Source organism: Selaginella moellendorffii, unplaced genomic scaffold (assembly GCF_000143415.4).
Source record: "Selaginella moellendorffii unplaced genomic scaffold, v1.0 SELMOscaffold_12, whole genome shotgun sequence".
Lineage (NCBI taxonomy): Eukaryota > Viridiplantae > Streptophyta > Lycopodiopsida > Selaginellales > Selaginellaceae > Selaginella > Selaginella moellendorffii.
The window spans coordinates 1,072,268-1,097,834 of NW_003314273.1; the positions used below are offsets into that span (position 1 = coordinate 1,072,268).

General features: G+C 55.2%; 13 protein-coding genes across 22 annotated transcripts; 9 read left to right on the forward strand and 4 right to left on the reverse strand.

The window, feature by feature from the left end:
- On the forward strand, positions 1–1,471 carry LOC9660320 (probable fructokinase-4). 2 transcript variants are annotated; one of them, XM_002969258.2, is made up of 5 exons: positions 1–260; positions 316–554; positions 610–892; positions 955–1,107; positions 1,163–1,471. In XM_002969258.2, the coding sequence occupies exons 1-5, from the start codon at positions 36–38 to the stop codon at positions 1,457–1,459; spliced, it is 1,197 nt and encodes a 398-aa protein (XP_002969304.2). In that variant the 5' UTR covers positions 1–35; the 3' UTR covers positions 1,460–1,471. The 2 variants fall into 2 exon arrangements, with proteins under 2 accessions (XP_002969304.2, XP_024529918.1); XM_024674150.1 differs by having other exon boundaries at positions 78–260; positions 309–554.
- On the forward strand, positions 1,427–2,755 carry LOC112346083. Its single transcript, XM_024674157.1, has 6 exons — positions 1,427–1,611; positions 1,679–1,815; positions 1,874–2,125; positions 2,179–2,355; positions 2,421–2,480; positions 2,543–2,755. The coding sequence occupies exons 1-6, from the start codon at positions 1,518–1,520 to the stop codon at positions 2,669–2,671; spliced, it is 849 nt and encodes a 282-aa protein (XP_024529925.1). The 5' UTR covers positions 1,427–1,517; the 3' UTR covers positions 2,672–2,755.
- A 41-nt stretch (positions 2,756–2,796) lies between these two features.
- LOC9659533 (protein S-acyltransferase 21) lies at positions 2,797–5,198 on the forward strand. Its single transcript, XM_002969259.2, has 9 exons — positions 2,797–2,950; positions 3,004–3,117; positions 3,174–3,482; positions 3,538–3,606; positions 3,668–3,739; positions 3,800–3,928; positions 3,986–4,066; positions 4,132–4,332; positions 4,391–5,198. The coding sequence occupies exons 1-9, from the start codon at positions 2,906–2,908 to the stop codon at positions 5,171–5,173; spliced, it is 1,803 nt and encodes a 600-aa protein (XP_002969305.2). The 5' UTR covers positions 2,797–2,905; the 3' UTR covers positions 5,174–5,198.
- Positions 5,199–5,242: 44 nt separating this feature from the next.
- Positions 5,243–7,651, forward strand: LOC9659534 (pentatricopeptide repeat-containing protein At1g12300, mitochondrial). Its single transcript, XM_024674464.1, has one exon. It carries the CDS (start codon positions 5,243–5,245, stop codon positions 7,649–7,651), a length of 2,409 nt encoding a protein of 802 aa, XP_024530232.1.
- LOC9659535 (flap endonuclease GEN-like 2) lies at positions 7,370–9,989 on the reverse strand. Of its 5 annotated transcripts, XM_024674144.1 has the most exons (14): positions 9,896–9,989; positions 9,678–9,829; positions 9,533–9,615; positions 9,375–9,478; positions 9,269–9,320; positions 9,131–9,209; positions 9,013–9,083; positions 8,912–8,971; positions 8,716–8,857; positions 8,567–8,666; positions 8,434–8,516; positions 8,163–8,376; positions 7,697–8,109; positions 7,560–7,642 (listed from the first exon to the last, which is right to left on the reverse strand). In XM_024674144.1, the coding sequence occupies exons 1-13, from the start codon at positions 9,961–9,963 to the stop codon at positions 7,716–7,718; spliced, it is 1,602 nt and encodes a 533-aa protein (XP_024529912.1). In that variant the 5' UTR covers positions 9,964–9,989; the 3' UTR covers positions 7,560–7,642; positions 7,697–7,715. The 5 variants fall into 5 exon arrangements, with proteins under 5 accessions (XP_024529915.1, XP_024529914.1, XP_024529913.1 ...); XM_024674147.1 differs by having other exon boundaries at positions 7,370–8,109; positions 8,567–8,663; positions 8,722–8,857; XM_024674146.1 differs by having other exon boundaries at positions 7,370–8,109; positions 8,722–8,857.
- On the forward strand, positions 9,905–11,114 carry LOC9660321. Its single transcript, XM_024674151.1, has one exon. It carries the CDS (start codon positions 10,024–10,026, stop codon positions 11,035–11,037), a length of 1,014 nt encoding a protein of 337 aa, XP_024529919.1. The 5' UTR covers positions 9,905–10,023; the 3' UTR covers positions 11,038–11,114.
- LOC9659536 (survival of motor neuron-related-splicing factor 30) lies at positions 11,046–12,770 on the forward strand. Of its 4 annotated transcripts, none has more exons than XM_024674155.1 (8): positions 11,046–11,189; positions 11,254–11,322; positions 11,611–11,691; positions 11,746–11,861; positions 11,914–11,989; positions 12,052–12,234; positions 12,296–12,424; positions 12,484–12,752. In XM_024674155.1, exons 1-8 carry the CDS (start codon positions 11,157–11,159, stop codon positions 12,685–12,687), a joined length of 891 nt encoding a protein of 296 aa, XP_024529923.1. In that variant the 5' UTR covers positions 11,046–11,156; the 3' UTR covers positions 12,688–12,752. The 4 variants fall into 4 exon arrangements, with proteins under 4 accessions (XP_024529923.1, XP_024529922.1, XP_024529920.1 ...); XM_024674156.1 differs by having other exon boundaries at positions 11,048–11,189; positions 12,468–12,762; XM_024674154.1 differs by having other exon boundaries at positions 11,611–11,861; positions 12,468–12,770.
- Positions 12,699–14,733, reverse strand: LOC9659537 (1-aminocyclopropane-1-carboxylate synthase). The gene is made up of 12 exons (XM_024674149.1): positions 14,530–14,733; positions 14,409–14,461; positions 14,236–14,347; positions 14,137–14,177; positions 13,980–14,079; positions 13,750–13,926; positions 13,627–13,700; positions 13,397–13,577; positions 13,218–13,330; positions 13,053–13,170; positions 12,930–12,999; positions 12,699–12,876 (listed from the first exon to the last, which is right to left on the reverse strand). The coding sequence occupies exons 1-12, from the start codon at positions 14,710–14,712 to the stop codon at positions 12,734–12,736; spliced, it is 1,365 nt and encodes a 454-aa protein (XP_024529917.1). The 5' UTR covers positions 14,713–14,733; the 3' UTR covers positions 12,699–12,733.
- Positions 14,734–14,735: 2 nt separating this feature from the next.
- Positions 14,736–15,621, forward strand: LOC112346084 (leukocyte receptor cluster member 1 homolog). The gene is made up of 2 exons (XM_024674158.1): positions 14,736–15,310; positions 15,366–15,621. The coding sequence occupies exons 1-2, from the start codon at positions 14,767–14,769 to the stop codon at positions 15,554–15,556; spliced, it is 735 nt and encodes a 244-aa protein (XP_024529926.1). The 5' UTR covers positions 14,736–14,766; the 3' UTR covers positions 15,557–15,621.
- On the forward strand, positions 15,150–16,464 carry LOC9660322 (peptidyl-prolyl cis-trans isomerase CYP18-2). Of its 2 annotated transcripts, XM_002969263.2 has the most exons (5): positions 15,150–15,756; positions 15,807–15,868; positions 15,928–16,061; positions 16,119–16,203; positions 16,255–16,464. In XM_002969263.2, the coding sequence occupies exons 1-5, from the start codon at positions 15,598–15,600 to the stop codon at positions 16,298–16,300; spliced, it is 486 nt and encodes a 161-aa protein (XP_002969309.1). In that variant the 5' UTR covers positions 15,150–15,597; the 3' UTR covers positions 16,301–16,464. The 2 variants fall into 2 exon arrangements, with proteins under 2 accessions (XP_002969309.1, XP_024529928.1); XM_024674160.1 differs by having other exon boundaries at positions 16,119–16,464.
- On the reverse strand, positions 16,199–17,266 carry LOC9659538 (uncharacterized protein At1g03900). The gene is made up of 3 exons (XM_002969486.2): positions 16,758–17,266; positions 16,460–16,705; positions 16,199–16,396 (listed from the first exon to the last, which is right to left on the reverse strand). Exons 1-3 carry the CDS (start codon positions 17,235–17,237, stop codon positions 16,310–16,312), a joined length of 813 nt encoding a protein of 270 aa, XP_002969532.2. The 5' UTR covers positions 17,238–17,266; the 3' UTR covers positions 16,199–16,309.
- A 23-nt stretch (positions 17,267–17,289) lies between these two features.
- LOC9660323 lies at positions 17,290–21,657 on the forward strand. The gene is made up of 6 exons (XM_024674141.1): positions 17,290–17,989; positions 18,055–19,698; positions 19,761–20,675; positions 20,731–20,916; positions 20,962–21,072; positions 21,130–21,657. The coding sequence occupies exons 1-6, from the start codon at positions 17,303–17,305 to the stop codon at positions 21,652–21,654; spliced, it is 4,068 nt and encodes a 1,355-aa protein (XP_024529909.1). The 5' UTR covers positions 17,290–17,302; the 3' UTR covers positions 21,655–21,657.
- Positions 21,616–24,964, reverse strand: LOC9659539 (chaperone protein ClpB1). The gene is made up of 9 exons (XM_002969487.2): positions 24,175–24,964; positions 23,950–24,119; positions 23,606–23,893; positions 23,373–23,554; positions 23,042–23,323; positions 22,654–22,994; positions 22,316–22,595; positions 22,065–22,262; positions 21,616–22,011 (listed from the first exon to the last, which is right to left on the reverse strand). Exons 1-9 carry the CDS (start codon positions 24,849–24,851, stop codon positions 21,727–21,729), a joined length of 2,703 nt encoding a protein of 900 aa, XP_002969533.1. The 5' UTR covers positions 24,852–24,964; the 3' UTR covers positions 21,616–21,726.
- Between the last annotated feature and the right edge of the window lie 603 nt (positions 24,965–25,567).

Below are 25,567 nucleotides of genomic sequence, written 5' to 3' on the forward strand. Positions count from 1 at the left end.
CAAACCCCCTTGGGCGCTAGGGCTTTTGAGCGCCAATGTCGGCTACTGCTGCTGGCGCCGCGAGCCTGGGTGCCGCCGCCGTCGACAAGCCATGGAGGAGGCAAGCGGCGGTTGTGTGTGCGTGTGGGAGCAAGGCCGATGTAGCCACTCTGGGCAACCTGTGTGTGGACATCGTCCTCGATGTGCCCTGCCTTCCGCCATCCAACCCAGCTGCCAAGCTCAAATTCCTGCGTCACCTCGAGTCCTGCCCGCCCGACGAGGTTTGTGCTTGTATTGGCTTTGATCACATCACAGCATGCGTGACATAGCGAGCAGAGTGCGTGGGAGGCCGGTGGCATTTGCAACTTCACCATTGCGGCAGCCAGGTTGGGCCTCGAGTGCGTGAGCATCGGCCACATTGGAAGCGAGCCCTTTGGCAAGTTTTTGAGCAGGATCCTGGACAAGGAGGGCGTGGACGTGGCCAGGATCAGCGCAGACGTGACCTCCGACTTTGATGGCAGCACGCTAGTCTGTTGGGTGCTCGTGGACCCCGAGCACCAGCACGCGTTTTGTAGGTGAGCCTCTATTCTAGTTGCTCTTTGTTGTCACTCGCTAAAGTGTAATCGCCAGCCGTTTCGACTTCAACAAGGCTCCAGTGCTGGACAAGATGCACAAGCTGCCCCCCAAAGCGGAGTCCGTCATACAAAACTCGAAAGCGCTCCATTTCAATGGCTTCGCCTTCGACGAGCTGCTGCCTTCCGCTATCCTCTCGGCGGTGGACTGCGCTCACGCGGCGGGCAACGCCGTCTTTTTCGATCCGGGCCCGAGAGGCGAGTCGCTGTTTAGACAGGATCGGAGCACGCTGGAACGAATCCTTACACTCAGCGATGTGCTGCTTCTGACAGCCGACGAGGTGGTAACGTGATATTTGTATCATGTTGGAGGTGACGCAACCCGTCCTCTTGATGGTTTCAGGCTGCGACGCTGACCGGAATAGACGATCCCTACGCTGCTGCCACAGCTCTCCTGGACAATGGAATGCACACCAAATGGGTGATTGTGAAAATGGGAGCTCAAGGGTCGCTCATGGCGGATCGTCAAGGCTGCCACCACGTCCCAGGATTCAAGGTAGCTGCTCTGTATCCTTGCGCGCACCTTTGACATGCTGGTTTTGCATGCACAGGTTGACGTGATCGACACAGTGGGCTGTGGTGATAGCTTTGCGGCGGCGGCGGTGTTGGGCTACAATTGCGGCTTGCCTGCCACCACCACCCTGACGCTTGCAAATGCCGTGGGTGGCGCCACCGCCATGGGTGTCGGAGCTGGTCGCAATGTGGCCACCGTCTCAAAGGTTCACAGGGTGCTATCTGGCTCCGACTTTGATGGTGACAATAATTCCCTGGCTAATCTTCTCCTCAGAAAGGACACGGCGTCTTTCCTGGACAAGCTTGTTACGTGCTCCTGTAAACTTACCAAGTGAAGCTGCCACTCGTCTCGTGCGCGCAACAGTTTAGGTCTTTTGGAATTAGGGAGGGGCGATGGCGATGGCGATGGCGATGGCGATGGCGGTGCCTGCAGCGGTGGTTTTAATGGCCTTGGTGGTGGCTGCAGCAGCTGACAAAGCCGATTCTGGTGGCCTCTGCTCCATTTTCTCTCCTTCCCTCTTTTGTTAACGGATTGTTCTTTCCCAATTGGCAAGGTTTGTTTTGCAAGGAGTGCTTGGACGTTGCCACCGACGCACAAGATTTCCTGGCGAGCCCTCACAATTTGGAGACTGTCGTCGACTTCGTCCAGGCTCATGGCTGTGCAAAGGTTCCCCTGGCATACAAAGACAAGGCAATGTTGTGCTTCATCTCTTGGCTTTCAATTATCTCAAAAGATTTGCTGTTGACAGTGCGACGAGATGTCTCAAGAGTATGTCTCGGTTCTCTTCTCCACTTTACAAGACTACATGACTCCGCAAAAGATGTGTCTGGACACGGGCATATGCGCTGGGGCCAAACACCTGGAAATGTCTGCAACCAGTTGTTCCGCATGCCACTTCTTGGCAACAAAGGCTCTTGCCGCAGGTAACAGGCTGAGTCCAGAGGCCATCCGTGAAGAGCTCACGGCTGCATGCTCCAGCCATAAGTGGATCCAAGACAGGGTAAAGTTCCTCGTCTCGTCTTGTAGCAACATAACCTGAATGTCTTGTGGCAGTGCATGTCTGTGCTGGATCGTTTCGGTCCAGGGCTGCTCGGGTCCCCAGCTCATTTTTGCATGGAATCAGAGGTGTGCAAGGCGAATGGCGTGAAAGGTGTGGGACGCAACAACTGTGCGCTTTGTCGCTACCTAGCTCTGGAGATGAAGACGAAGCTGCAGGACCCCGAGACACAGGTAGTAACGAGCGTTTCCAGGCTATCGTCTTAAATGCTTTTGTGCTTTGATCGATCACCAACCAGGAGAAGCTGATTGAATTCCTGCTTGCCAACTGCCAGAAATTGCACAACCATGAGGATGAGGTAATGGCAGTTCGAGCTGGTTTTTAAAGGAGGCGAGTGTGACATGGTTGGTTTCTGTGCAGTGCAAGCTGCTGGTGCTGGAGTATGGGCCACAGGTGTTGGCAAATCTGGAGGCCGTGCTCGATGACGACGAGATCTGCGCCAAGATTGGAATGTGCCCGTCGACCTTGAGCTTGTCGTCGGCGATTTAACTTGATAAACTACTCGAGCGCGCCCCCCACGCACACGACTGTACATGGTTATATTTTAATTTTAGCTATCAATGGTTGGATCAACGAACGGCTCTCTTCCCGCTCACCACAATATTTCCAAGGGCTTTTCTTTTTCCCTGCTGCTTATATATCCCTCCCACACCAAAAGGGGCGGCGCCTCGCGCTTCGTAACGCTCCTCCCTCGGCCCTCCTCCTTGACTCGATGCGCTGACAATGGTGCGGCGCCATGGCTGGCAGCTCCCTGCCCATGCGTTCCAGGTATGTGGCTTGTGGCGGCTGGAGATCTGCTCATGGCATCCTTTGCATTCCAGGTGGTTGCCATCACGCTCTTTTTCCTCCTCGCGATTGCATTCTATGTGTTTGTGGCTCCTTTCCTGGGCAGTAGCAGCCTGGAATACGCTTCAATCGCGCTCTACACCCCCGTGGTATGTGTATCCCCCTCGCACCTCTTGTGCTCGCCCGCTAACGCTCTTGCATCTAGGCCTTGGCGGTGTTTCTGCTCTACATTCGCTGCTCGGCCATCGATCCGTCCGACTCCGGGATCTTCACTGGTCACAAGGGCTTCCGCACATACGAGAAGAAGCACGTCTTGTCAGCGCTGCCCCTCTCCTCGCCCGGAGACAAGTTTTCGAGCGCTGAGGCAGGAGGTGGAGGGTGGATCCCCGAGCAGCCTGCGCCGCACTTCCTGGTGTGTGCATGCTTCGCTGCCGACGACGGCTGCAGGAGCAGCCCAAGCCCCGACCCCGTGACCGACGAGGACATGCTCTTTTGCACCCTGTGCAATGCCGAGGTAATCGTCAGGACTTAGCTATGTGTGCATGGCATTTACCATTGTTTCTACCTAGGTGCGCAAGTTCAGCAAGCATTGCAGGAGCTGTGACAAGTGCGTTGACGGCTTCGACCACCACTGTCGCGTAAGTAGGGTCGCTTGAGATTTAGAAAGGACTCAGACAAACGGTGGTTTCCTCGTCTCAGTGGCTTAACAACTGCGTGGGGAAGAAGAACTACGTGACTTTTGTTTCGCTCATGGCTACCAGCCTCACCCTGGTTGGTACATGCATCCTTACACTCCGCATCCTGCCATCTCAAGCTCAATCGTTTGTGCAGCTTATGCTTGAGTGGGGCATGGGGACGGCCGTCTTAGTCCAGTGCTTTGTTAACAAGAGAGCCACTCAAGAGGAGATTGCAAGAAAGCTAGGCGACAGCTTCACCAGGGCCCCGTTTGCAACTGTTGTGGTAACGTAGTGCACGTACCTGAGTCCATCTCTTTTGACTCTCTTTTTGCAAATGCAGCTCTGTTGCACACTTGTCTCTTTGCTAGCGTCTTTACCGCTCGGGGAGCTCTTCTTCTTCCATGTTATTTTAATCCGAAAGGTACTCCCCGTTGTTTACTCTCGGTCGTTTGGCTTTCCCTGAAACTTGTGGTTGGATCTTGCCAGGGAATTTCGACGTACGAGTATGTGGTAGCAATGAGGGCCCAAAGCGAGGGCCAAGGTGCTTCAAACGACGGTGACGGTGCCAGTGCTCCTTCATCTCCCACCAGCTCAAACGCAACCGGCTTAAGCGTATCCAGCTCGTTGAATTTGGGCCTGCAATACAGGGGTGCCTGGTGTACACCTCCCAGAATATTTGTGGACGAGGTATTTGATGACTTGCCGTTTGCACTCTGGACTGACGGGATACTCTTTACCTTGTCAGGATGAGATTGTCCCACATTTGGGGCCTGGTAAGTTGTCCTCGACGCAAGATCCCGACACCGTCAGCTCCATTAGCAGGCGAGAGTCGAGGTCACAAAAACGCACTGTCAAGATCAGTGCGTGGAGGCTGGCCAAGCTAAACCCGGACGAGGCTGCCAAGGCGGTGCTGAAGGCGAGAGCAAGCTCGTCTACCTTACGCCCAGTAGCGGCAGCTGGTTCTCACAAAGACGTGAAGATATCAGAGACGGAGTATGGTACCAGCAGCAACGTGAGCACGAGAAGCAGCCTGAGCAACATTGAGATGTATGGGAAGAGGTATGCCCCGGGGCTTCCCCCGTCCTCCAAGTTGAAGCTTGCTAAAGGCATAGGGAGCGGTTATAGCAGCCCGAGCTGTTCAATGAGTGGCTCGGGGCGGCTGAGCCCGCTCGTTAACGAGAAGAAGTGCAGCAGCAGAGAGAGGCAGTGGCTAACAAGCGACGGGTATGAAGCATCGGGTGGCGAGAGCGTGGATCGGACGAGTCACAACGCGACGATTCCCAGCATTGCGGCAACGGGCGCGGCAAGAGGAGTAGCCGACACCCTCAGGCCTGCATCCGACAAGCTCTTGTACAGCGGGTCATCGATATTCTACGGGGGCCCAATGGTGACGCCAACCACAGACAGGGCTAGAGAAGATGCGAGTGCTCCCACTTCCTTGGTTCAGCAGCAGCAGGATACAAGGCTGTTAACTCGGAGCAGCGTTGCACGCTCGCAGCAATCCCCAGTATTTGTTCCACGGCACTGATCAAAAGAACAATTATTTTGTTTTAGGTAATGCTCCTTCTATGTGAAACGAAGCAGAGGATATGGGGGGATGCTCCTTGGCCGTCTGGGAAAGCACAGGGTTGCGGGCTTGAGAGGAGCAGAAGGTAGATGTTGGGCTTCGTTTAGCTCTGGCACAGGCATTGCTGAGATCGGCGAGATCACAAACATTCTGTGTAATGGCGGCTTGAGTGTGGAAGACAAGCGGGCTGCACTAGGTAGCCTCAACTTGAGCCTTTCCAAGGGACTCGTTGCTCACATTGTCAAGAAGATCAAGGACGACGCCGGCGCCGCCTTCCTGTTTCTCAGATGGGCTGCAACTGCACAGGCAGAGGTGAGCTACAGCAGCTACGCCCGGGTGATTGTGGGCCTGGCCAAGGCTTGGCAGTTCGAGCAAATGTGGGATCTTATGGAGGAGATGGACAAGCGTGCTCATCTTCACATACCCGCAGGCATCTTCTCCACCGTGATCAAGTGCTATGGCCGAGCCGGCGATGTGAAAGGTGCAGTGGCCACCTTGAAGAGGATGAGCGATGACTTCTCGTGCACCCCAGTGGCGAGGACTTACGAGGCTCTCATCCGAGTTGTCATGGACGCAGGTCAATGCGACACCGCGCTGTCCGTTTACCGAGCTATGGTTGACACGACGCGACTGTTTCCCACACATCGCATTTGCAAGGCCATTCTTGGTGGATTGGGCCTTGCTGGTGAGGTTGAATCGGCCACCACGTTCCTGGCCAGCCTCGACTGCATGGGCCTCATGCATGACGACAACACGAGCGCGAGGCTCCACAACGCGCTCATCCGAGGCTTTGTCGAGGCAGGGGAGGTGGAGGCCGCTCTTGGGACTTTCCTGACCATACGCGCCCAGGCCGACCGCGTCACCTACAACCTTGTGGCTCTGGGCTGCTGCAGATCAGGGAGGCTGGATACGTGTGTGGAGATCTACCAGGAGATGAGGAGCAGAGGCTTCCGTGTCAGCCACCTCGCCTTCAACTCTCTGGTGTGCGGCCTGTGCAAAGCCGGGAGAACGGACGAGGCATGGGACGTACTGGGCAAGAGCAGGCCTTCAGCTTGCGCGGATGCTGTCACCTTGTCCACTGTTATCCACGCGTTGTGCTCAAGCGATTGCGACCGGGCGCTGGAGCTGATGCGGGCCATGCAAGCGCAGCGGGTTCCCCCGAACGTGGTCACCTACACCAGTGTCATTGACGGGCTTTGCAAGGCGGGCAGGCGTGATGCCGCCATGGTGCTGCTCCAGCAAATGCAGGCAGCCGGCTGCAGCCCCAACACCGTCACATACAACTGCCTCATCCATAGCCTGTGCAAGGCCGGCAAGCTGGAAGACGCGTTCGCGCTCTTGAGAGGCATGCCCAGCAAAGGGTGCACACCCTCCATCAACAACAAGAATACGCTCGTGAGTGGGATATGCAAGCATGCAATCATGGAGCGGCAGCGCCGGGAGTTTGGAAAGCTTGGCCAGGCGCTCTTCTCCGAGGCCATGCAAGAGTCATACTCGGTGGAGGAGGACACTCTGGCTCTGTTCTACACCTGCCTGGAGCACATGTTTGGGAGCAACGGGGATCGTCCAGACAAGCGCACCTACAGCATTGTCATCCACTTTCTGTGCAAGGCGGACAAAGTGCTGGAAGCCGCCCGGGTGTGGAGGGCGATGGTGAAGAGGCTTGGTCAGGTGGATGCGGTCACGTACAACAGCTTCCTCTATGGCCTGCTCAAGCTCAACGACCTGAGTGAAGCTGCAAGGCTGTTTAGCGAGATCGACAAGCCCACCCTTGTGAGCTACTCTCTCCTCGTACACGCCTACTTCAAGGCCGGAGACCTGAGCAAGGTCGAAGAAGTGTACCAAGCAGCAACAGGCCAGGGGCTGAGGCCGGATCTCGCCCTCTACAACATCGTGCTCCACGGCTTGTCCGGGGCCAAGCAGGAAGCTGGGGTGGCGCACTTGTGGGCCGAGATGTTAAACAACGGCGTCTCCCCTTCAGTGGCCACTTACACCATCCTCATTCACGCCCTCTGCCGTGACAATCGCCTGCAAGCAGCCCGGCAGATTATTGACAAGATGAAGGGCCAAGGCGTCCTGCCCGACGCCATTACGTACAACACGCTCCTTCACTGCTTGTGCAAGAACGAGCTCCTGGATGAAGCACGCTTGCTTCTCCGCGAGATGAAGCAGCATTGCAGCTACACACCCGCAACCTGGAATATTGTCATTGACGGAATACTGGAGCAACGGGACCCGGGAGTTGCCCAACGCATTTTCTCACAACTCATCAGAGACGGCTTCTTCCCAGCGCATTTGACTTATGACGCGTTCGTTGCCCGCGTGTTGCGTGGACAAGATGAAGTCCCTCCAGTAGCAACGAAGGGCCCAGAGGTGAAAAGGTCGGATGTCATCCTGTCCTTCGGGTATAGCCGCATAGTGGGGTTCTTCCTGGAATGAAACCACTCGCAGACTTGTGCCGGCTTGTAAGATTGTCTTTCTTACCGCGACCTCAATTGGACCATCACTTTATGCTAGCAATGAAGCTCTTCAACTGCCTCACTCGTGCTTGGTGCTTTAAGTCGTCGTCATCGTTATCTGAGGCTTCAACGAGATGAATGCCCTTGCCCAGCGGGGTCGTGAGATCAATCACCTCCAGCCTACTAGCGTCATTCTGCTTGATGTGGTGGAAGGCGTCGATGATGGAAGGCGTCTCCCCGTCGTCTTTCACTTCCATCATTGTCTTCCAGTCGTCTTTTACCGCCATCTTGTTCATGCTTGTCTTCCCGTCTTCCACCGTCATCTTATTCAGCCTTCCACACAGGTCGCTGGTCACCAAATCATTTGGACGCCTTGTGCTCTTGCCGCCTTTGAGGGCCAACTTGGCCATGAACTCTGCGACCTTGGAGGGGTAGGCTCTGGGATGCAGCGCAGTGTTAGGTGCTGATGAACAAACAAAACGGTGGCATACCTCTGTACGAGTTCGGCACGAACAGCGCTACTAGGAATGTCAGGATTTCCAACCCATTTCACTTCGTAGTGATCCACGCCCCGAAGCTGCCGCTTCTTGACAATTTCTGAGATTTTGAATTGAAGTCCCGCCAAGTTTACCCCGGAACTGGCTGCTTGCATGGATGCCATCCTATGCACGTCTCGCTCAGCCAGTTTTGGAAGAATGTAATCGTCTGCATCAAAGTTAGCAATACTAGACTGTCCTGTAAAGGAAGGATATCGTGGCTGACCTGTTTTCTCAAAAGACCATTCGAATTCTTGCATGCATATTCTTCTGATGGTATCCATTTGGAGAGGTCCACCCAGTAGCACGCTGCAACAGAAACCCGGCTCTCGTCTTTGTTTATCAGCATATTTACTTGCCTGTGTACAGCCTCAGATGTTTGGGCGTGGCATTTTGGATGGGTATAAGCAAATATGGCCTTGCAAGCCATGTTGTCGTCTTCAGAAAAACCATGAGCTGCTACACACGTCCAATGTCAAAGGCCACAAAGCAGTGCCTTGTTAGTTACTTTTACCGTCGCTAGATACCGTCGAGTTTTCTTTATCTTTGCATTTTAACGTCCTCTTAGCCAACGTTACGGGACCTTGACGGAGCATCTCTTCGAGAATTTTGTCTTCGCCAAACTTTTTGACTATCTGCTGGGCTTTCTCCTGTAAAATGAAACGAGTGGCATTCTAGACACTCTTAGGAAAACGGCTGCGTACCGGTCCCAACCCGTGCACGCCAGGAAAATAGTCGCATCCCAGCAGGATTCCGAGAGCAATCTGTGCGATGATCAGTTAGAAAAGAAATTAGCGTGGCATACCAGAGAGTTCCTGCCGTATCCAAATGCATTTCGGATCTTTGTCATGTCATATGCTACAACGTGGCTTTCACCTGCATAGAAAGTGAAGACTATCATTTTGAATGGAGCACCACCTGACCTGGCTTGAGACTTATATCCTTATACACGACTTTGGCACCAAAGAGGAGCGCGTCCGAGTCCGCGGTGAAACAAGCGTCCTGCGGGAGCGCGCATGTTTGTTTATACATTTTGGGAAGAACAAGACGGAGCAGCTTACGGCAAAGCCCATAGCATTGAGTGCCGCGCACTGAGCTTCAGCTTCCTCGAGGCTAGATAGGTGTTTGGAAGAATGAGCAACATATTTTCGAGAGTGAAAGAAGTACCTGACGAGGCATGGGATACCAAATGCGGTGGCTAGCGCCGTGGCGTCCTCCACCATGCGACCAAACTGTGAGCCCTTGTTACGCTTGAGCGGTAGGCCGGCAACCTGGTTGGGCATTTGCGTGACATACGACAGCAAGAGATGAAGGGACGCACAGACCTGTCTTTGCGGACGAAGAGGCTGGCGCGCCCTGGCGAGACGCTGCACATAGGTGCCAGCTTTGGCGGCGGGGACAGCTCCATCTGTGCCCGTGACTGTGAGGTTTAAAAGAAGTGTAGCCTGGGCAAGAGGCAGAGGCGCACACCAGTAACGAAGATGAGATGGCAGTTGAGGGCGAGGAGCGCCCGAATCCTGTGAAACAGGCCCCGTAGATGCGGCTTGTCCTTGACAGCGCCGCCATTCACCTTGTTGAGCTGGATGATCCAATATGACAGATCAATGCAGACGCCTTGTCCCCTGGGCAAGCATTTGGCGGCGGTGAGTAGAGCAACACAATCAGGGAGGGAGGGAGCAAGGGCCTACACGAGCAAGTCGAGCGGGACCCGCTCCTTGGCGGGCTCCAATATCTCCCACAACTTGTGCACACCCATGGGTCAAAGCCCTAGGCTAGGTTGCGCGTTGTTCGTCATAGGGCAGAGCGGTAGAGCGGCATGGACATGGATGTGGAGGAGATGCAGTTCCTGGGCTTCTTTGGCTTCTTCAAGGAATCGTTCAAGCTGCTGGTGCGCCATGCCCGATTGATGGCCTGGTTTGCGCTGATTCTGGTACTGCCGCTGTCTTTTGCGCTGCTGGGGCACACGCTCGTCACAGATCCGCTGCTCAACCGGATACGGCTCAACGAGGAGATGCTTGCGGTGGAGAGGAGCGATGGCCACAGCGCCGCCGCCGTCCACACGCGGAGGGAGCTCTACTCGGAGTTTGGCAGGCTCGGCACCCTCCTGCTCGCCTACCTCGTCTTCGTGCTCGCCTTCTCGCTGCTGTCCACGGCGGCGGTGGTGTACAGCGTAGCATGCATATACGTGGACAAGAGCGTGACGGTGGCCAAGGTACTAGGCGTGGTGCCCCGGGTGTGGAAGCGGCTCATGGTAACCTTCTTGTGGGTGTTCCTCATCATGTTTGCGTACCACGTCACCTTCATCGTCTCCGTTGGGCTGCTGCTGGTGGCGCTGGGCAGCGTGCCCGCCCTCTTGCTCCCGCTGCTGCTGCTGCTGGCGCTCGCCTTCTTCGCCCTCCAGGTCTACCTCAACGTCATCTGGCACCTGGCCAGCGTCATCACGGTGCTGGAGGAGCACTATGGCATCGCGGCGCTCAAGAAAAGCGCCCGGGTGGTGAAGGGCAAGCGGATGGTCGGCTCATGCCTCGTCTTCACCCACATGGTCGCCTCGGGAATCATTGCGGCCCTGTTCCACGCCAGGGTGGTGAGCGCCAACTCGAGGCTGCCGTCGGCTGGGCCTCGCTTGTCGCTGGCGGCGCTGCTGGTGGCGCTGCTCACGCTCGTCAACCTGCTGGGGATGCTGCTGCAGAGCCTCTTTTACTTCTCCGTCAAGTCGTTCCACCACGAGAGCATTGACCGGATGGTGTTGTCGGATCACCTGGACGCTTACATGGGGGAGTATGTGCCGCTCAAGGACCCCGACATCCAGATGGAGGTGATGGAGCCCTGAACCGAATTTGTGTTGTGTCTCTCGTGCTGTCGCTCAATTGAGTATACATACGTATAAAGACTTGATCCACTCGCGGATGACCTAGGGTTTGCCCAAGTGGCTGTGTTGCGTTGCGCGCCATGGACGATGATTTCGAGAAGCAGCTGGAACAGGTGTGTGCTTCCCCTGCCCGGCCGGCGGCCGCCCACTCTCACTTGCTGCTGCTGGCTGCTGCAGGTGAATCGTCTGCTGGCCAAGGAGCCACACAATGTGGAGTACCAGGAAATGGCCAAGCAACTGAGAGAGGTAAGCCGTTTGCCCTATAGCTTTGTGCGCCTGCGTGAGCGTGTGCGTGAGGTGTGGTAAACCCGCCTTGCTGGTGGCCTAAAGGAATCACCGGTATCTTGTTCAGGCACTACAGTTTTGGAGGAGAAGAAGGGAAGGAGATTGCTGAATTTATCTGTGGCACCAAACAAAAGGGGTATTGTTGGTCCGTTAACTTAGTACCAGGGTTTATAACCTCCTATCTCATCTGGACTGCGATTTCCCTCGCCTGCCAATTACTGTCGTAGTTACCGTCTTGTGTGTTGCCAGGTGATCCAATTGGCAAAACAAGTGGACGTGGACCTTGATGATGCAGAGGACCAGGATCAGCAGCAGCATCTTCAGCAACATGTTTTGTTTTCCCTTCTTCCTTTTCTCCTCTCGTGCACTCACTCTTATGGGCAGGAGGAGCAAGGAGAGCAGCAACACGAGGAGGACGAGGAGGACGAGGAGGAAGAGGCACATGAAACTATGGCGATTGGAACCAAGGTGCAGGCGGTATGGAGCGAAGACGGTGAATGGTATCGATAGCCTTTGTTTCTGTTTCTGAACCTCACGGACACTTCCTGTCAGGTACAACGGCACAATTCGCGCCGTCACACCAAATGGATACCTGGTGATGTACGACGGGTGGAACAATGAAGAGGAGGCAAGTGAACTTAGCGTTACGGGTTACACTTCACTCACGTTCTTTCGTGCATGCATGCTCAGGTAGATGCCGCCAACATTAGGCAAGTAAACCTTGACGACGACAAGCTTGTGGAGGCGGAAAGGGAAGCCGAGGCAACCAGGCAAGCCATAAAGCGAAAGATTGCATTGGCAGCCGACGTTGGAGTTGTTCCTAGAGATCTGCCGCAGAAGTTGAAGATAAAACCTGACGACCCTGAGGAAATTGTACGTCTCTGGTTCCTCGTCTGTTTCCCCGTACTAACACACCAGCGTGTGCCTCTTCCAGCGACAAGTCAAGAAGAAGAAGATTCATGCCTTCAAATCCAAGCTTCGGCTGGAGCAGATGGAAGTCGCCCAGAACAAGCGGCAGAATGCTTGGCAGCAGTTCCAGACAGCCAAAGGCAAATCAAAAAAGGTGAGCTTTGCATTGCTAGGAAGTGGACTGAAGCTACTTGCAGGTCGGCTTCTTTACAGGGCGCAAGAAGGAGAGTATATTCAAGTCTCCCGACGATCCCAGGGGGAAAGTGGGCGTTACGGGCAGCGGTAAGGGGATTACGGAGTTTCAAAAGCGTGAGAAACACCTACATCTCAAATTGGGTGTTGAAGGAGAGGTCGATGAGTGAAGCACGAGTAGAAAATTTTCTGAAAGATTTCCTTCTCATGGTCGGCAAATTCTAGTTCCTTAGAGAGACGCGATGTAAGATCAAACTTAAAACTATGTGACTCACGCGCTCGACAACTTTCTTTTGCGCCTTTTCTTCTCTACAAATGATGTCAAGCGAGTGCAAGCAACCTGCAGGTGCTCCGGTGGCATGGACGCATAGCAGACGCGGAAGAATCCTGGCTCAGCATAGTGGCATGCCTCTCCTGTTGTTTTTGTGAAAATATTTGAGAGGGAAAACTGTGCATATTAGACTTACCTGGAGTCAAGAGCACCTTACAGTCCTCGAGAATCTCCTTCCATAATGCTCGCTCGGCTTCAAACGTGCACTGGCTCAAGTGACCAAGTCAGGAACAAAAAAGAAGCTGCTGTGAAGCCTTACCTCGGTTAACAGACTTCGTAGGTCCAGCCAACAAAACATTGCTGCGCATGCAGGCATGTAGTTTAGCTTGACAGAAGTGAACGCACTTGTGAGAAGATTGTAGGAATTCTTCAAACGCCTGCAGACAAGTTGCTTGAGCTTTGGCAACTACAAGGAAGAACTTACCTCTTGTTTTCCTCCACGTAAAAGTCAACAAAGGTATCGTCTTGGAGCATGACTGCCAGAGCATGCTGTGTGTCGTTGGACACGGCTGCAAACATTCCCATGTTTTGCCATAGCTGCAAAAGAGAAGCGAGACGCTCGTTACAGACGGGGATTATCTTTTATATGGTAAGGTTACTCACATTCAAAAGGTCTCCGTTTTTCGTGTGAAGGCACCCCACCCGGAACCCGTTCATCCCGAAATCTTTGCTCATGCCATATGCTGTATGGACAAACTCGGCAACCATCTCGGGTGACAGAAGCTTTTCCTCCACGGCGTTTTGCGCCACCTTCTCCAAGCTCACAAACTCGTCCTCTGATGTGCTTTAGAAGAGCAAACAACAAGGTGAGCCAAAGTAAACGAAACGCATACCCAAACTTGGAATTGGCGTAGATTTCATCCGAAAGGACATGCATTTCCCTTCGAACAGCCCATAGCAAAAGCTCCTGCCACCGGTGTCACACTTGAAATGTCATGGCAGAACAGCAAGTGTACCTTGAGTGTAGCTTCGGGATACAGTGTCCCCAGCGGGTTGCCAGGATTGGTGATGAGCAAAACTCTGGCGCGGACGTTTCTCTTTGCAGCCTCGTCAACAGCTGCATCCATCTCAGCAATGGTAGGAATGTACGTATGTGTGTCTTTAGGTTGCACCGGCAGCGGCGCTACCTCGTTCTGCATCGCAACGCAAGCATGAAAACGGTCCCAGACAGCGCTTGTAAAGTTACTCGAATGTTCATGTCATTGTCAAACGCTGGGAAGTAAGGGGCAGGAATCAAACAGCCATCTCCTGGGTCGCAGGTTGCAAAGAAGAAAAGATCGAGCACACTGTTAAAAGGCACAGCGGTGTGTGAGGGTGTTAGCCAGGCTCTTTGACAAGCTTACGCTGTGACACCACTTGAGATGCAAATGTGCGAGGGGTCGATCTGCAAGCAACGGAGGAGAGCGTGTTAGAGATTGTTGGACGACGACACAGGCCACCACCTCAACACCCATGAACGTCCTTTGCATCATCTTGGCGAGCGCATTTCTCAGTGCTTGTCCACCTCTAAAGTTGCTGTACAGCCCAGCTGTGGGTGGGATCTCCCTGCAGCTCCTGGGTGGGAATAAAACGAGGAATACAAGTGTAAGACTGGATTGAAAAGAAGTGCGCCAACCTGATCTTGTCGTGGATTAAGTCGAAGGAGAGAACACTTTCTGCCGTTGCCATCTGCAAGCAGTGAGTGGAGCGGAGTAAGGCGAGGTGCCGGCCAGCGAGCGGGATGCCTACATACAGACCAGGAAGTAGCCATGGGGATTGGTAGGAGACCAGGCGAAGCTCTTGGCCTCGTTCATTGCTTGGATGTAGGGCGAGAAGGGGAGGAGTGCCTTGGTGCCCCTGGCCGACAGGCTCCTCGGCTGCCGATCCCCGCCTGTGCAACACGACGCCCCGCAGCTGCAGGAGCATCGGTGCTGCTCCATTGTCCCCCTTTGCTGCGCTGCGCAAACTTGCAGTACCTAGGTCATACAAGGTAGATGGGCGGGCATGGCGGCCTCAATATCCTGCCCCAGAAGCGCTGGAACGTCTACAACTGGGACAACAGGGAGCGAGTGCGAAGGGACGAGCAGGAGGCGGAGCGGCAGCAGCAAGAGGAGCAGCAGCAGCAGCGGGATCGCGATGCCGAGTCGCGGCTGGACAAGCTTCGCACCAGCGCGCGCACCGGCCGCACCCAACCCTCTGCCCCTGACGAGACAGCCGCAGCCGCCGCGCCCGCGCCCGCACCCGCGCCCGCCCCCGCGGCGCCGCTCACCACCCACGACCAGCTCCTGGATCTCTTCGACGACGACAAGGGTGTGGCGCTGGTGCCCAGGAACAGGCACAAGGAACACAAGGAGAGGGAGCACAAGAGGGACAAGGAATTGGAGAGGGAGCGGAGGCGAGAGATCCGGCAGGCCAAGAAGAAGCAAGAGGAACTTGGTGAGGCGGAGGAGAGGTACAGGCTGGGCGGCGCCCGCTCCACGGCGCAGCCTTGGTACATGCAGTCGAGGCCGGAGGAACACGATCACGCTGCTGCAACAGGTTGGTATTGTGCGGCAGTGTGTACATGAAAGAAATTAACTCCGTGCCTTGCAAGGTGGTGGTGGTGGTGGTGCTGCTGCTGCTGCTGGTGACAAGAAGAGGAAGAAGAGCTTGGAGGAGCTGCGAGCTGAAAGGTTGCAGAGAGAGGAGAGGGAGCGAGCCAAGGCACGCAAGCTGCTGCCCTGCACCAGCAGCAGCAGCAGCAGGAAGCACTACAACTCGAGCTTTGGGTTTGGCACGAGATAAAGCTAGGTTTTGCTTGTTTTAGGGCTCTTGTTACATCCGCAATGGAAGAGAGCGTTGCTCCGCTAGTCACCCTTGACACCTCCATGGGCTCTTTCACTCTGGAGCTCTACCACAAGCACGCTCCCAAGACATGTCGAAATTTCAGCGAGCTGGCCAGGCAGGGATACTACGACCAGGTCAAGTTCCACCGCGTCATCAAGGTAACTCTTATCGCTGCTCTCTCACCTCAGTCCATCCGAGCCGCCGCCAGGATTTCATGATCCAAGGAGGCGACCCCAGTGGCACCGGCAGAGGAGGAGAGTCAATTTACGGGTATGTTTCGCCTTCTCTGTTGTCAATCAAGCATTCCCATTCCTTGGTTTTGTATGCAGCCGGCAGTTCGAGGACGAGCTAACCCGGGAGCTCAAGCACACTGGAGCGGGTGTTTTATCCATGGCCAACTCCGGCCCAAACACCAACGGGAGCCAGTTCTTCATAACGCTCGCCCCCACGCCGTGGCTCGATGGTTGGTATCTATTCAGATTCCCGGCCTGACCTGCTCTCTCTCCTCTCGCTCACGCAGGCAAGCACACCATATTCGGGAGAGTATGCAAAGGGATGGATGTTATCAAGCGACTGGGAAACGTGCACACTGACAAGAGCGACAGGTTTGGCTTGAGCTTGTCAAGTCTTGCGTTTTCTCATGCTCGTGCTTACAGGCCTGTTCACGACGTCAAGATTCTCAAGGCCACCGTCGTGGACTGAAGTGCTCACTCAGAATGCTGCCCAACCCGCGCCCTTGCTGCTGGTGCCGCCGCTGCTGCTCTTGTTGTTATTGCTAGCCAAGGAAGGCAATCCGGCCTGGAGCGCGAGCTCGTTTCCTTAGTTACCACCAGTTTAAAGTTTCAAGGCAAAGACACTTACTTGGAGCTGGGACAGATCTGCAAGCGGATCCGGGGGCAATGCAGGAGATTGATGGAGCTTTATTTTTGTGTCGTTTGCAGGAGATGGTGGTGGTGGAAGAGGCGAGCGAATGCGCCCGCCCCCCGGTGGGGGTGCCAGAGGCGCCGCCATCCGCCCCGTGCTGGCCATGGAGGAGGACGTTGCATTCTTGATGCCGCCGCTTTGAGCTGTGCGCGTCTTGACATTGATCTTGATCGTTTCTCCCTCCTGAAACAAGAGGATGCGTCAGTTGTGCATGGGTGAGGTACGAGGGAGGCACCTTGAGACGGAGGTCGAGGCTGGTATCGGAGGGGGAATGCTGGGAATGCTGCTCTCCTCCTCCTCGCCTTGCAGCATGCTTGTCGAAGTCGGAGAGAGCAACATTGAAGTCAAAGGCGTCGCTCCTCTCGCTGAAGCCCAGGCCCAGAAACGCGTGCCTGCCCCTGCCGTCGTCCACTTTCAGCACAAAGTAGCGCGACGAGTCCAGCACGCTCTCCACCGTCGCGTCTCTCTTACCGGCCTCCACGGGGCATGCGGCGAAGAGCTCCCCGGTGTTGGAATCCTCGAGGCGCACCTCGCATTTGCCCCCAGTGGACACGAGGCGCAGCCTGCCCGACCAGATCTTGTCCGATTGGAGCCACTCGCCGCACTTGTAGCCGGCGCTGGTGGTCCGCGGCGGGATCTTGTACACGGACACCTCGCGCACCACCAAGAGCGTCGTCGCCTCCGGATCTACATCCTCCTCCTCGCCCTCCACCATAGCTCCACCCTAGGGCAACGTGGCGGTCCCGGGATAGGGCTAGCTTAGCTAGGGTTGTGGGTGCGATGAAGGAAATGGTGGATTTGCCGCCCCGGCTGCTGGGCGACACCACCAAGTGCGTAGACGGCGAGCTCCCGGTGATCATGCCCACTGTGCTGCTGCCCCCGGCTCCCAAATTCAAATGGGGGGACTTCGAGGAGGAGGAGGAGGAGGCGGCGGCGGCGGTGGAGGAGGAGGCACCGTCACTCCCTGCTGGCGGCGACAAGGATGAATCCACTACCAGGGCAGCGGAGGAGGAGGAAGAAGCTGTTGCTACATCAGTTGCGGAGGAGGATCAGCGTGTTTCGTCACCCAGTGCGCACAATGTTGGTGAAGCTCCTGTGGACATGGACAACAGCGTGGTCATGGAAACATTCAGGATTTGTGCCCGAGGAGCCCCCGCCGCCCCCGCCCCTGCCGAGTCGGGCGGAGAGAAGAAGGAAAGGTTTCGGCACCGCCTGTGGTGCTATCTGTTTGAGAACTTGAATCGCGCCATCGACGAGCTCTACTTCCTGTGCGAGCTGGAATGTGACATGGAGCAGATCCACGAGGCTCTCCTGGTTTTCAACGAAGCTGGCCTGGACTTCAGCGAGCTCAAGGCTAGAGTTGGAAACTTCGAAACGCTCAAGAAGAAGAAAGCCGGTTCTGGACAAGCCATGGACAGCAGTGATGCCACAAAGGTGGAGCAACGACCGCATGCTATCGCTTGGGAGGTACGGGCTTGATTGAGCCTCTTGTTGTCTGTTGGTTGCTCAGACGCACGGTTGCATTGCCTCAGGTGCGTAGAATGGCATCCTCTCCTCGTCGTGCCGACATCCTTTCCCTGTCGCTTGAGGCTTTCAAGAAAGTGCACAATGGAACAAGCAGCAAGCAGCACGAGAGCACGCATCACACAAGTCGCAGGAGTGCCGTCCGGTTTCTGTCCTTTGAGCAAGACACCATGCCCGTGGTGAACGATAATGCTGCTGCTACAGAGGAGCGGGAGGAGAAACAGGCACTAGCGCCGCATGGCAAGGGGCAGGAGCTGCACAAGGACGTCGACAAAGTGGCGGCGGCGGCAATCGACGTGAAGAAGCTGGACTGTCCTCCATGCAAGGAGGACGTTAAGCCTTCTCAGGCCGGCGACCATGATGCAAGTCCAAGGCCTTTGCGCTGCGATGGAAAAGTCAGTTCGAACCCGGCGGCTTTGGAAGCATGGAAGGAGAAGAGAAACTGGGAGGATATCCTATCCTCCCCTCTGGGAAACGTACCCAAGGCATCTGCTTCTCCTGGAGGTGGTGGAAGGAAAAGTACCGAGCGTGGTCGCGTTCTGCATGACAAGCTCATGTCACCGGAACGCAAGAAGAAGTCCCCCATGGAGATGAAGAAAGAAGTTGACGAGAAGCAAGCACGGGCCACAAGAATCAGAAGAGAACTTGAAAATGAACGAGCTCTTCGTCTCCAGCGCACAACCGAGAAGCTCAATCGTGTCAGTGAATGGCAAGCTGTCCGAAGCACGAAGTTGAGAGAAGGAATGCATGCACGCCAACAGCGGGGAGAGTCGCGGCATGAGGCGCACCTCGCACAGATCGCAAGGAGGGCCAGTGACGAGAGCAGCAAAGTGAGTGAGGTGCGGTTCATCACGTCACTCAACGAGGAAAACAAAAAGTTGTCCCTCCAGCAAAAGCTTCAAGACTCAGAGGTAAGGCGGGCGGAGCGGCTCCAGAGCCTCAGAATCAAGCAGAAGGAAGATGTTGCCAGAGAAGAGGCTGCAATGGAGCGCAGGAAGCTTCTCGAGGCTGAAAGGCTGCAGCGTATTGCAGACACGCAGCGGAAAAAGGAAGAAGCCCAGGCTAGGAGGGAGGAGGAGCGCAAGGCTGCTAGTGCTGCCCGGGAGGCACGCGCCGTGGAACAAGTCCGGAAGAAGGAAGTAAGGGCCAAAGCGCAGGAAGAGGAGGTGGAGCTGCTGAGGCAAAAGTTGGCCGAGCGTCTGCGCGAGAGTGCTCTCCGTCGGAAAATATACCTGGAGCAGATCCGGGAGAGGGCTGTTATGGACACGCGGGAGCAGGGTTCACCACTGTCGAGGCGGCCTTCTAGCAGAGAGGGTGGACAGGCCGGCCGCGCTCCAGCCCCTTTAGCCAACGACGCTCCTCCTGAGGTTTGTGAGATGCGGCTTGTTGGACCGGTCAAGTTCTCTCCAAATGCGAATGCAGCATCGACTACCACGGCTAGTTCCGATGGCCATCACCTCAAGAAGCGGATAAAGAAAATACGACAGAGGCTGACCACCAGGAGATTTGACTTTGTTGAGACGCCCGCTCCCGGGGTGGAGAGCTCCAGCAGGTCTAAGCTAGGACGCTGGGTACAGGAGTTGCAAAGGCTCCAGCAAGCAAGGAAAGCTGGGGCTTCGGCAACTGTCCAGATTATTGCGGAAATCATCAAGGTATACCAACTCTTCACATAATTCTTCATATAACCTGACTTACTCTAATTTTCTGTCCATAGCACCTCGACGGGAAAGAGGCTGAGCTGCATGTTGCCCGCCACACGGGCCTTGTTGACTTCATTGCTACAGCACTTCCTGCCTCTCATACCTCGAAACCGGAGGCCTCGCAGACTACAGTCGCCCTTCTCAAACTATTGGTGGTCTTGCTCACGCTTCCTGCAAACCGAAGCTATTTCTTGGCGCGAAACTTGCTGCCGCCTCTGGTACCCATTCTATCCACTGCGCTCGAGAATTACAGCAGTGTGGGCTGCTCGGCCAGCAGCAGCACGGGTGACAAGCTGGTTGTGGACGACAAGTTCAATGCGGTTGGGGAGGTCCTGGAAGACCTGCTCAAGTGCGTCACCCACGTCATGGGACATAGCTCTTTGGATGAGCGGCAGCTGCAAATGCAGGACGACCTGGTGGAGCTCATTGTAGCCTGTGACATCATTCATCGCCTCCGCAACTTGTTTGCACTCTTTGACAGGCCACAGGTTGAAGGGGCGCCCTTCCCACCACCCGTACTTCTCGGCCTCAAGCTACTCGACACACTGACGCGAGGAAAGACGCTGACGGCGGCACAGTCTCCGTCCAGTATGGCAGCTCAATTCTTCTACTTTCAAAAGTTGATGGGAATGAAGAGGCCGGCCGAAGTACAGGAGTTGCCGTTTGACGAGCTCGAGAGCAACCGCCATCCATCAGACTGCGCTTCTAGCTGCAGCGAACCTGCCGAGGACCAGCTAGTCGAGGCTGACCGCACTTCCAAATTGGATGCAGGAACGAGCAACAGGGACGAACTGAGGAGACCATCGTACGCGAGTAAATCTGTCGGCTTTCTTCTCGTGGCCATTGCCGAGACTGGAATGGTCGGCCTTCCCTCACTGCTTACCGCCGTTCTGTTGCAGTCTAATCCAAGAGCTGCTTCCACTGACCAGGCAAGCAAATTTCCTTTCCACTGCTTTTTGTTTGACTGACTTTGTCTGGCTCTAGGCCTTGCCGTTGAACTTTGAAGAGGTTGCTACCAGTGTTCTCAGGGTTCTTAACAACACCGCATGCCTAGACCTCTCTCTAGTGCAGAACATGTTGGCAATGCCAGATTTGAAGATGGAATTTTTCCATCTGGTTAGCTTCTTGTTATCGTACTGCACTGGCAAGTGGAGAACTACGACGGATCAGGTTTTACAACTTGCCTCTTAAATTACCTAGTAACGTTCTTTGTAGGTGGCATCACTGCTACTCGAAACGCTTCTACTTCTTGGCTATTTTGCTCTCTTGCACACTGGGAACCAAGCAGTACTTAGGTGGGGTAAAAGCCCGACGATTCTGCACAAGGTCTGTTGTCTTACTTCGGCTTCCGAGCCTGTTTTTGACGTGCTTCGTTCTTTACAGATATGTGATTTGCCATTTGCGTTCTTTAGTGATGCCGAGCTCACACCGATTCTAGTCGGCACGCTTCTGGCCGCATGCTACGGGAGTGAGCGCAACAGGGATGTCATCCAGCAAGAACTGAGCATGGAGCTGGTGCTTTCCGTGTTGAGATCCTCTAGAGGACAAACTGAGAGCAGCAAGGCAGGCATTCAGAGTGCGGAAGCCATGCTAAATGCAGCTGCCGTCCAGCAGCAGGTGGTGAGACGCATGGATGTCATTACTGAGGAATGCGACGAGGAAATGCAACACAAACAGCAGCAGCTACCAGGGGCTACTGCTAGTACTGAAGACCGAAACCTCGACGACTTCTCAGAGGTAACATCGGGTCGGCGGTCAGTAGTAGCAAGCAAGAATGGCATCAAGGCAAAGAAGGTACAAAGGCCTAGGTGTCAAGAGTGCAACCGGGATTCTCTTGTGTTTCTGTTAGAGAACCGGTTTCCATCTAGCTTGTGGGACAACGCAATTGATTTCTTCTCAATAAGATAGGTAGGACACCCTGGACAAAAAAGAAATAACCAGAAAAGAGTGTCTTCGTCCATGTCGTACCGTGTGTGCCTCTCATTCCTCCATGTCTTCGTCATCGTCATCCAACGTCTCCTCTATTCTCATCTTCTTGACACGGGCGTCTGTGCTAGACGCCGTTGACGACGGAACACTTATTAACACGTCCTTGTCCGTGCCTCTTCCATTCTTGTCTACCCGGCACACTAACTCTGTTCCTCCGGGCCTTATGTCAATGTAGACTGTGGAATTCTCGTCGATTTCTCCATTGATGAGCATTCGTGAAAGCTGCGTCACCACCTTTTTCTCGAGCCATCTGCGAATAGGACGGGCGCCGTAAACCTGAAACAACGATACTCGGAAGGATAAACAAGAGAGAATGAAAGAGTTCATACCGGATCGTAGGCCTCCGATAGGACGTGATCGAGAGCTGCGTCCGACACACCAAGGGCCACTCCTCTTTGAGCCAGGCGCATTGCCACCTCCTTCATCTGTATCCGGGCAACCTTGCGAAGCTGCTCGTGAGACAATGGATGAAATACGACGATGTCGTCCAGCCGATTAAGCAGCTCCGGCCTGAAGTGCCTTCTCACCTGGAGCAACAACAGTTGGTCAAAGAGGCTTGAACTGGTAATAGACCACTCACCTCCATCATCACTTTTTCCTTCGCCGCCTTCATGGTTGTCTGCCCAATCATTCCAGACAACAGATGCTCGGCTCCCAGGTTGGATGTCATGATGATTACGCACTCTGCAAAGTTTACCGTACGACCCTGGCCATCGGTAAGGCGACCGTCATCTAGAAGTTGCAATAGCGTGTTGAAAATTGAACTATGCGCTTTCTCGACTTCATCAAACAGAATCACACTGTATGGACGCCGCCTCACAGCTTCAGTTAGCTGGCCACCTTCTTCGTAGCCGACATACCTGGAAAGCATTCGTTTCGTTTAGTTCGGCACAACTAAGTAGAAAGCACACAACATACCCCGGCGGTGCACCGATCAGCCTTGCGACGGCATGCTGCTCCATGTACTCCGACATGTCTAGGCGGATGAGCTGATTCTCGTCGTCAAACAACTGCTCGGCCAACGCCTTCGCCAGCTCAGTCTTTCCAACGCCAGTTGGTCCAAGAAACATGAAGGATCCGGTGGGCTGCCGTGGCCTACCCAGCCCCGCACGAGATCTGAGCACAGCCTCCGCGACGGCCTCAACCGCTTCATCTTGCCCAACCACCCTTTCATGGAGTCGCTTACCAAGCCCAACCAGCCTTTCCTTGTCGTCTTGACCCAACCTCTTCACAGGCACTCCTGTCCATCGGCTGACTACCTGCGGTAACGTATTGAGGACATGACAAACAAGAGAATCCGGCGTACCTCCGCGATTTGTTCGGGGCCTACTGCTTCGGTTAGCATGTTATTCTCCTCAGCTTCCTTCTCGATCCTCGCAATAGCAGCATCTATCTCTTGTAAGCCCCCGTAACGTATATCGGCTGCGCGGGCCAAATCCATTCTTCTCTCCGCTTCTTGCAAACTGATTTGCAACTCCTCACGCTTTTTCTTCAGCCTACGCAGCTGGTCGACGCGCTCCTTCTCCTTCTGGTATCTCATCTTCAGAGGCTGCAACTTCTCCTTAAGATTGTCCAGCTCCTGATGGACCTGATGCAACACCATCAGTAAGAATCACCAGGACCCAGAGCCTACATACCTCCACAAGCCGATCTTTGCTGGCTTTATCCTTTTCCTTTTCAAGCGCGTGCATCTCAATTTCGAGCTGAATGCGTTGCCTCTCCAGTTTGTCAATCTCTTCCGGCTGGCTGTCCAGCTGCACGCGGACATTAGCACAAGCCTCATCCACGAGATCAATCGCCTTGTCGGGCAAGTGCCGTCCTGAGCCAAACATTGTGTTAGCAACGCTGGGCATTCCGGTGTGTTACGTACCCGCGATATAGCGACTAGAGAGCTGCGCCGCAACAACGAGTGCCCGGTCCATGATCCTAACTCCGTGATGCCCTTCGTACCTCTCCTTGAGGCCACGCAGAATACTGATTGTCTCGGGCACCGACGGCTCCTTGACCAAGACCTGCTGAAATCGCCGCTCGAAAGCTGCGTCCTTCTCCACGTACTTGCGGTACTCAGCGAGCGTAGTGGCACCAATGCAGCGGAGAGTTCCCCTGGCCAGCATGGGCTTGAAGAGGTTGGCAGCGTCCATGGAGCCTTCGGTACGACCTGCATGCATGGTGTATGAGCAACATGTGCGACAAACAAGTGTCCATTGCACGCACCGGCTCCGAGGACAAGATGCACCTCATCGATAAAGAGGATGACTTTGCCCTGCGCGTCTTCCACCTCCTTGAGCACGGCTTTGAGCCGCTCCTCAAACTCACCCCGGTATTTGGCACCGGCAATGAGCGCACCCATGTCCAGCGCAATGACGCGCACGTCCGACAGGTTGCTGCCATCCATCCAAGTCAGTCAAAACAGAGACAAACATATACATCCACACGCACCTGGGGATGTCGCCCCGCACGATCCTCTGCGCCAGGCCTTCCACCACGGCAGTCTTGCCCACCCCGGGCTCCCCAATGAGCACGGGGTTGTTCTTGGTCCTCCGGGACAGGATGCGTACCACCCTCCTGATCTCCTCGTCCCTCCCAATGACGGGGTCCAGCTTGCCAGCCTCCTCAACCAGGTCCTTGCCATACTTTTTGAGCGCATCGAAGTTGGTGTCCCCGCCCGCGCTCTCCACCTTCTTGCCGGACCCCCTCAGCTTTTCCAGCTCCGACTTCACCTTGGACGGCGAGATGCCCGCCTCCGTCAGGCAGTCGGACAGCTGCGAGTCTTCCAGCAGCGCCAGAATGAGCTGATCCACCGCCAGGTACGTGTCGCCTTTGCTCTTCTGCGCCGAATGTGCCTTGCGCACGATCTTGCTCAATGCGCTGTTGACGGGCACCTCCTCCGGGGGGGGGTTCTGGCAGGGGATCTTGCTGAGGTAGCGGCGGAGCACCCTCTCCAGGGACGCCGCGGATTCGTCGCCCACCGCCTGCTTGAGCAGCCCCTCGGGATCGGTGAGCAGCACCAGCGCCAGGTGCAAGGGCGTGAACTGCGCATGCCCCATGGACTGCGCCATCTCCTGCCCGGCCGCCAGGGCCTCGCGCGTCTTGTGCGTGAAACGATCCGGATTCATCCTTTTCCCTTGTGCGATCACAATCGGAGCTGCCCAGTAGCCCTAGGTAAATGTTTTGTAGGAGCTGGAGAGAGAGCTCTAGAAGCCTCGAGAGCGCCAGCCACGTGTCGCCCGAATATACCGGACAAATGTTTTAGGGTTCTTGTGAGGGCAACCGACGTGCCAATGGATCTGCTCAAGCCCAAGAAGAACGACTTTATAATGTCGCTCGAGGACCGTGGTGCCGAGTTTGATGCCGAAGAACAGCAGGCAAGCCATGGAAAATGCATGTAGAGAAACCTGATTGACGGGCTAGCTCTCTCTTGGGCAGATAATGAAGGGCATGGAGCTGCTTTACTCGGACAAGTTGAACGAGGGCGAGGACTTTTTCGATGAACTGAGGCTGCACCACCCCCGCTTCAGCCTGCACCATGCCTGGGTGGCGGCCTACGTCGCCCTCATGTCATCGGACGAAGACGATGTGGAGCGCGCAATCACCCTCCTCTCGGAAACGGAAGCGCTGGCCAGCCAGCAAGCTCAAAAGTAAGGTGCCCAGCATGGAAAGAGGGACGGGCTGAGCGATACAATGTATATTCAATTGCCAGGTTCAGCACCCACAGCAACATCAAGAAGGTGAACGAGGCGGTGTCGTCGCTCAAGTCGTGGGCGCTGGGAAAGATGGCCAAGAAAGGCATCGCGGTTGGGGCTGCCAAGGCAGCAGCTGAAGAACAAGAGAC

Excerpts from the sequence above, each read along its gene's own strand:
- LOC9660320 (XM_002969258.2), top strand. The coding sequence starts at position 36 with ATGTCGGCTACTGCTGCTGGCGCCGCGAGCCTGGGTGCCGCCGCCGTC. Across the intron at positions 555-609 it reads CACCAGCACGCGTTTTGTAG|CCGTTTCGACTTCAACAAGG; the intron begins GTGAGCCTCTAT and ends TGTAATCGCCAG. Across the intron at positions 893-954 it reads TGCTTCTGACAGCCGACGAG|GCTGCGACGCTGACCGGAAT; the intron begins GTGGTAACGTGA and ends TGATGGTTTCAG.
- LOC112346083 (XM_024674157.1), top strand. The coding sequence starts at position 1,518 with ATGGCGATGGCGATGGCGATGGCGATGGCGGTGCCTGCAGCGGTGGTT. Across the intron at positions 1,612-1,678 it reads AGCTGACAAAGCCGATTCTG|GTTTGTTTTGCAAGGAGTGC; the intron begins GTGGCCTCTGCT and ends CCAATTGGCAAG. Across the intron at positions 2,126-2,178 it reads ATAAGTGGATCCAAGACAGG|TGCATGTCTGTGCTGGATCG; the intron begins GTAAAGTTCCTC and ends GTCTTGTGGCAG.
- LOC9659533 (XM_002969259.2), top strand. The coding sequence starts at position 2,906 with ATGGTGCGGCGCCATGGCTGGCAGCTCCCTGCCCATGCGTTCCAG. Across the intron at positions 3,607-3,667 it reads GCTTCGACCACCACTGTCGC|TGGCTTAACAACTGCGTGGG; the intron begins GTAAGTAGGGTC and ends TCCTCGTCTCAG. Across the intron at positions 3,740-3,799 it reads TGGCTACCAGCCTCACCCTG|CTTATGCTTGAGTGGGGCAT; the intron begins GTTGGTACATGC and ends TCGTTTGTGCAG.
- LOC9659534 (XM_024674464.1), top strand. The coding sequence starts at position 5,243 with ATGCTCCTTGGCCGTCTGGGAAAGCACAGGGTTGCGGGCTTGAGAGGA.
- LOC9659535 (XM_024674143.1), bottom strand. The coding sequence starts at position 9,963 with ATGGGTGTGCACAAGTTGTGGGAGATATTGGAGCCCGCCAAGGAGCGG. Across the intron at positions 9,479-9,532 it reads CTCTTCGTCCGCAAAGACAG|GTTGCCGGCCTACCGCTCAA; the intron begins GTCTGTGCGTCC and ends ATGCCCAACCAG. Across the intron at positions 8,667-8,715 it reads GGTATCTAGCGACGGTAAAA|CAGCTCATGGTTTTTCTGAA; the intron begins GTAACTAACAAG and ends GGACGTGTGTAG.
- LOC9660321 (XM_024674151.1), top strand. The coding sequence starts at position 10,024 with ATGGACATGGATGTGGAGGAGATGCAGTTCCTGGGCTTCTTTGGCTTC.
- LOC9659536 (XM_024674152.1), top strand. The coding sequence starts at position 11,157 with ATGGACGATGATTTCGAGAAGCAGCTGGAACAG. Across the intron at positions 11,190-11,253 it reads TCGAGAAGCAGCTGGAACAG|GTGAATCGTCTGCTGGCCAA; the intron begins GTGTGTGCTTCC and ends TGGCTGCTGCAG. Across the intron at positions 12,425-12,483 it reads CCAAAGGCAAATCAAAAAAG|GGCGCAAGAAGGAGAGTATA; the intron begins GTGAGCTTTGCA and ends GCTTCTTTACAG.
- LOC9659537 (XM_024674149.1), bottom strand. The coding sequence starts at position 14,712 with ATGGAGCAGCACCGATGCTCCTGCAGCTGCGGGGCGTCGTGTTGCACA. Across the intron at positions 14,178-14,235 it reads GGACGTTCATGGGTGTTGAG|ATCGACCCCTCGCACATTTG; the intron begins GTGGTGGCCTGT and ends CGTTGCTTGCAG. Across the intron at positions 12,877-12,929 it reads TAAGGTGCTCTTGACTCCAG|GAGAGGCATGCCACTATGCT; the intron begins GTAAGTCTAATA and ends CAAAAACAACAG.
- LOC112346084 (XM_024674158.1), top strand. The coding sequence starts at position 14,767 with ATGGGCGGGCATGGCGGCCTCAATATCCTGCCCCAGAAGCGCTGGAAC. Across the intron at positions 15,311-15,365 it reads CGATCACGCTGCTGCAACAG|GTGGTGGTGGTGGTGGTGCT; the intron begins GTTGGTATTGTG and ends GTGCCTTGCAAG.
- LOC9660322 (XM_024674160.1), top strand. The coding sequence starts at position 15,598 with ATGGAAGAGAGCGTTGCTCCGCTAGTCACCCTTGACACCTCCATGGGC. Across the intron at positions 15,757-15,806 it reads AGTTCCACCGCGTCATCAAG|GATTTCATGATCCAAGGAGG; the intron begins GTAACTCTTATC and ends AGCCGCCGCCAG. Across the intron at positions 16,062-16,118 it reads CCCCACGCCGTGGCTCGATG|GCAAGCACACCATATTCGGG; the intron begins GTTGGTATCTAT and ends TCGCTCACGCAG.
- LOC9659538 (XM_002969486.2), bottom strand. The coding sequence starts at position 17,237 with ATGGTGGAGGGCGAGGAGGAGGATGTAGATCCGGAGGCGACGACGCTC. Across the intron at positions 16,706-16,757 it reads GCCTCGACCTCCGTCTCAAG|GAGGGAGAAACGATCAAGAT; the intron begins GTGCCTCCCTCG and ends CTCTTGTTTCAG. Across the intron at positions 16,397-16,459 it reads CAGATCTGTCCCAGCTCCAA|GCCGGATTGCCTTCCTTGGC; the intron begins GTAAGTGTCTTT and ends CTCGCGCTCCAG.
- LOC9660323 (XM_024674141.1), top strand. The coding sequence starts at position 17,303 with ATGAAGGAAATGGTGGATTTGCCGCCCCGGCTGCTGGGCGACACCACC. Across the intron at positions 20,917-20,961 it reads GGAGAACTACGACGGATCAG|GTGGCATCACTGCTACTCGA; the intron begins GTTTTACAACTT and ends CGTTCTTTGTAG. Across the intron at positions 21,073-21,129 it reads GCCCGACGATTCTGCACAAG|ATATGTGATTTGCCATTTGC; the intron begins GTCTGTTGTCTT and ends CGTTCTTTACAG.
- LOC9659539 (XM_002969487.2), bottom strand. The coding sequence starts at position 24,851 with ATGAATCCGGATCGTTTCACGCACAAGACGCGCGAGGCCCTGGCGGCC. Across the intron at positions 22,995-23,041 it reads GCCCCGAACAAATCGCGGAG|GTAGTCAGCCGATGGACAGG; the intron begins GTACGCCGGATT and ends ACGTTACCGCAG. Across the intron at positions 22,012-22,064 it reads TATCGGAGGCCTACGATCCG|GTTTACGGCGCCCGTCCTAT; the intron begins GTATGAACTCTT and ends TCGTTGTTTCAG.